Source organism: Borostomias antarcticus (assembly GCF_949987555.1).
Source record: "Borostomias antarcticus genome assembly, chromosome: 17".
Lineage (NCBI taxonomy): Eukaryota > Metazoa > Chordata > Actinopteri > Stomiiformes > Stomiidae > Borostomias > Borostomias antarcticus.
In genome coordinates, this window is record NC_140250.1 from 20943723 (window position 1) to 20948924 (window position 5202).

Sequence of the window (5202 nt, forward strand, 5' to 3'; positions counted from 1 at the left end):
CTGCATTTTGTTTTAAATGTCCTTTTTGTTTTATATAATTTTTTATCTGTTGCACTTTGCCTTGATGCTTTTAATGTCTCATGTAAAGCACTTTGAATTGCCTTGTTGCTGAAATGTGCTATACAAATAAACTTGCCTTGCCTTGCCATGATCTTAGCTTCTCACTTTGAGTCAGTTGCATTGCAGTCTCCAACAAGATGGCAACTTGTGTATCGAGGGCTTAACCATCCGAGTTGTTGGTTGAGGGGTACCCCCACCCCACCTCCCCCCAACTCCACCCCCGCAGCCCAAAGGTCGACGCCCAGAAACGTCCCGAAAAATGACAACAAAATACAGTCAGACGGAGGGGCAGATAAACACACCATCACACATATAGTGAGGCCTAAGCGATCATTGAGAGGGATTATTTTTGTATGACTATACATTATTTTTTAGGAAAATCCTACTAATTATACCTTTAATGGTGGTGTGATATGCGTTGGTGGAGTGATAAGAGATTTGAACGTGCAATTTTGCGTGTAATCGCGGATCGTTTTCCCTGTTCGAAACCATAGCCATGAACAGTAGTAGCAGTAGAGTAATCCAGGCCTAGGTCAACCAGGGGAAACAAACCCAAAACTAGCTCTAAGGAAAGACATTTTCTCATTTGACTGCTTTGTTTAGTGAAATGATTTTCAGTTTTCTGCAGAATAATATGTCTTTTTTTTGCAACTAAGAATATAGTGTGTCAAAATCCAGTTTGTAGTATATCTTATTGAATAGCATGTGCATGTACTGTAACATTCTTGTTCATGCTAACACATAAACCCAGTCTTCTTTTCAGTAATGTAGAAGTGCTCATGATCCCTTCCCAATCTCTTCTCTTCAACAGTATTTTTTATTTCCCAGAGGAATCAGGTGAGGAGAGAGGGAGAGAGGAAGAAATGGAGAGAGAGGAAGAGAGCTGGGCAAGAGAGGGAGAGACATGAAGAGAGGGAGAGACATGAAGAGAGGGAGAGAGAGGGAGAGACATGAAGAGAGGGAGAGAGAGCGAGAGGCATGAAGAGAGGGAGAGAGAGGGAGAGGCATGAAGAGAGGGAGAGAGAGGGAGAGACATGAAGAGAGGGAGAGGATGGAGAAAGACGGGGTCAGGTTTCGTGTTTCCCTGTGCTTGTAATCCAGGCTTTACGCAGGCAGAGGTGAGGGGATGTATGAGGACGGTCCTGATTTGACCAGCTCTAAGGTGCGGGTGTTGGGGGGGGTAGAGGGGGGGTAGAGGGCTATTAACATGGATGAGCTGCCCTGGGGGGCGGGGGGGTTAGAGAGAGAGAGAGTATAAATACCAGCACTAGACAGGCAGGATGTCACACAGGTGGTCGGACAGACAGACAGGCAGCAGAGATACGAGAGACCAGTCCAAGAGGGAGAGACGCCTGGGAGAGAGAGCGGCGCAGGCGAGACTAGACGGTCCACCTGAGAGAGACCAGGAGAGAAGAAACTCCTGGGAGATAGGGCACGGGGAGAGACTAGACCAGCCGGTCTGGGGAGGGGGGTGGGGGGGTGGGGGTGAGCTCAGGAGAGAGACAGGACTGTCCAGGTGAGGCGGAGGGGGCGGAGCCTCTTCACCACCCCGTTTGGCGAAAGACACCTGTAAAAAAAAAAGACATCGGCGTTGGATTGGAGCCGGGTGAGGAGAGCTGCAGCGTACGGTTTACCTCGAGAGGTCGAGAGGTCGGCAGCGCGACGGCCCCCCGCAGAGCAGGATGGCGTGCCAGGCGTTCAGCGCCGACTCCTTCGCCACGCTGGCCGGAGACTCCGCCCTGCCGCTGCTCATGCACCACGCCTCCGCCGCCGACTGTCTGCCCGCCACGTCCCACGGACACAACATGGTGTCCACAGGTAACCCTAACCCCTCACCTTCGACCCAGCCAGTTCACACACACACATACACACACACACACACACACACGCACACACACACACAGAAGTTGCCATCTTAATCTACGCCTATTACATTAACAATGGTAATTACAACAGGTGTGGTTGTTTAGATAAAAAACAATATTGGTGTTCTGCTGTACATCACCTAACATACACACACACACACACACACACACACACACACACACACACATTTGAGAACAAGCACAGCACACACACACACACACACAGGAATAAATCTAAACTAATGAGCACACTTGTTCTTTCATGTGAATGGTGCATAATTGTCATATTCAGTTAAGACATAGCATTATGCTTGTGAGATATGTATCTATTACCCATTCAGACTCGACAACTTTTTCCTAACATCAAAATGTAGTTGTTCATTATAATTGAATGTTCCTCAGCCAAGGGAGAACACATTCAATTCAAACTCAAACAAACTCATTCAAATAAATCAAAATTATGCAAATAGATATATTATAATATATTATAATATATCTAATCAGTTGGTATTGCCCAGCTGTTTCTGCAGTGGGGATAATTGCTGAAGTGAACGTGTTATTAGTGAGATGTGAGTGTGGTGTTTAAATGGTCTGCCTCTCTAAAGATGCAGCACCTGTGGAAGCTGATAACGCTCGTCTCCATTGTCTGTGAGAGAATGGAGAAATTAATTGGCTTAAGACGAGACGGCGTATAGAATACAATAACGCCCGCCGCCCCTTCACGAGCGCACATCATGTGTATCCATTAAGAGTTTTCCCTAGTCGTGTAGCGTATTCAGGCATTCCTGCAAGGCGGAGTCCGACTAAACCAGATGGCGCTGGTAAGTTTTGCACCCTTGTCTCTGTCTGCCCAGTGCCCTCTGGCCTGTCCCTCGTCCAGTCCTCCAAACGCTCGCACATGCACCTGGCCACCTCCGCCCTCGGCAACGCTCTCGGCAACGCCCCCCCAGGCCTGCACTACCCCATGACCCCCTGTCACTATGGCAACCAGCAGACCACCTACGGCATGATGGCAGGTGAGTGATGATAATGTGGAGGAGGAAGAGAGACCATAATGATCAAGGAATTCATAACTGTTTTAATGAAAGTAATGAGGAGGAGGAGGAGGATGGTGATGAAGGTTTCTCCCTGTAGCTCAGGAGATGCTGTCTGCCAGTATTTCTCAAACCCGTATCCTGCAGACTTGTAGTGTCCCACATCCCAACATGGTCAATGGAGCGAACGCGCTGCAAGGTAGACACACACACACACACACACACACACACACACACACACACACACAGAGTCGATGTATCCCTGGTAAAATGTGTTGTTCTACATGGTGTACCACTCCCATGCGTTGATCCTGGTAGTTTTCATACTACCACACTCCCCCCTGCTGTCTGTAACTGGCATTACACCTGAGACCTCCCTCCCTCCCTCCCTCTCTCTCTCTCCCTCTCGGATCCTTTCCTCTCACTCCCTCCCTCTCTCATTATCTCCTACTCTCCTTCCTGACCTTTCTCCTTCACTCCCCCTCCTTCTCTCCCTTTCTTATTCTCTCCCTCTCTCTCTCTCTCTCTCTCTCTCTCTCCCTCTCTCTCCCTCTCTCTCTCTCTCTCTCTCTCTCCCCCCCTCTCTCTCTCTCTCCCCCTCCCTCTCCCTCCCTCTCTCATTATCTCCTACTCTCCTTCTTGACCTTTCTCCTTCACTCCCCCTGCTCTCTCTCCCTTCCTCTCTCTCTCTATCTCTCTCCCTTCCTCTCTCTCTCTCTCTCTCTCTCTCTCTCTCCCTTCCTCTCTCTCTCTCTCTCTCTCTCTCCCTTCCTCTCTCTCTCTCTCTCTCTCTCCCTTCCTCTCTCTCTCTCTCTCTCTCTCTCTCTCCCTTCCTCTCTCTCTCTCTCTCACTCTCTCTCTCTATCTCTCTCTCCCCCTCTCTCCCTCCCCCTCTCTCCCTCCCTCTCTCTCTCTCTCTCTTTCCTTCTCTCTCCCTCTCTCCCTCCCTCTCCCTCCCCCTCCAGGCTCTCTGACCCCTTGCCTGTATAAGTTTCCCGAGCACAGCCTGGGCGGGGGCTCCTGCGCCCTGAGCCACAGTTTCTCCTCTCTGCCCCCGTCTCTGCTGTCCGAGGAGCCGGCCCTCGGGGACATGAAGCCGGACCCCCGCAGGAGGAGCAAGCCCCCGGACGACCCCCCCGACATGGACTCCCCCGCGATCCGCGAGCTGGAGAAGTTCGCCAACGACTTCAAGCTGCGCAGGATCAAACTGGGTGAGTGTGCGTCGGGCCTAGCGCCGCCGTGACCCACAGCCGCGGCGGAGTGGCTCGGTGGCGAACGGCGTGCGTTGTGATTGGCAGGGTACACCCAGACCAACGTCGGGGAGGCCCTGGCGGCGGTGCACGGCTCGGAGTTCAGCCAGACGACCATCTGCCGCTTCGAGAACCTGCAGCTGAGCTTCAAGAACGCCTGCAAGCTGAAGGCCATTCTGGCCAAGTGGCTGGACGAGGCCGAGCAAGCCGGGGGTGAGTCGCCGCCATCGCCGCCGTCGCCGCAATCACGACCTTACCCCCCGGGGGGGCGGGGGTAGTCAGCCGGTCGGCGATGTGACGTTCTGGTTCTCTCCCGACAGCCCTGTTCAACGAGAAGATGGGTTTGAATGAACGCAAGCGGAAAAGAAGGACCACCATCAGGTAGGTGCGAGCGCACGTGAGCCGGACGTCACGGTGTAGCCGCTGGGCAAGGGTTCGATTCTAATAGGGTCTCCTCTCTCCTCTTTTCTCCTCTCCTCTCCTCAACCCTCCTCTGCTCTCCTCTCCCCTTCTGCCGCCCCTCCCCTCCTCCTCCTCCTCCTCCTCCCCCTCCTCCTCCCCCTCCTCTCCTCTCCACTAGTCTGGGGGCTAAGGAGTCGCTGGAGAGGAATTTCGGGGAGAGGAGCAAGCCCTCGTCCCAGGAGATCGTCCGCATGGCCGAGGGGCTTCACCTGGAGAAGGAGGTGGTGCGGGTGTGGTTCTGTAACCGGCGGCAACGGGAGAAGCGCGTGAAGACCAGCCTCCACCACAGCTCCTACCTGGCCAAGGAGCACGCCATCTGCAGGTAGACCCACGCCACTGCACCCTGACCCGGTGGCCGACCCAGGGATCTCTGCCTGCCAGAGGAGTGACACAGGATCACGTTCACCTCACACCAGGACCAGATGTGCCTATCAATGTTCCACATACTGTAATACAGATTGCTATTTATTGAACGTGCTGTTAATTTATCTTAGGTGTTGTAACAATTTGAGATGTAATATATTGTATCAT

The 5202-nt window shown here is 52.4% G+C and overlaps 1 protein-coding gene across 1 annotated transcript; it reads left to right on the forward strand.

Annotated features, from left to right (window-relative positions):
- Window positions 1-1742: 1742 nt before the first annotated feature.
- pou1f1 (POU class 1 homeobox 1) lies at window positions 1743-4997 on the forward strand (the record flags this gene model as incomplete). Its single annotated transcript, XM_084452083.1, has 7 exons — window positions 1743-1878; window positions 2780-2941; window positions 3060-3158; window positions 3925-4170; window positions 4258-4422; window positions 4530-4590; window positions 4790-4997. The coding sequence occupies 7 exons, from the start codon at window positions 1743-1745 to the stop codon at window positions 4995-4997; spliced, it is 1077 nt and encodes a 358-aa protein (XP_084308209.1).
- Between the last annotated feature and the right edge of the window lie 205 nt (window positions 4998-5202).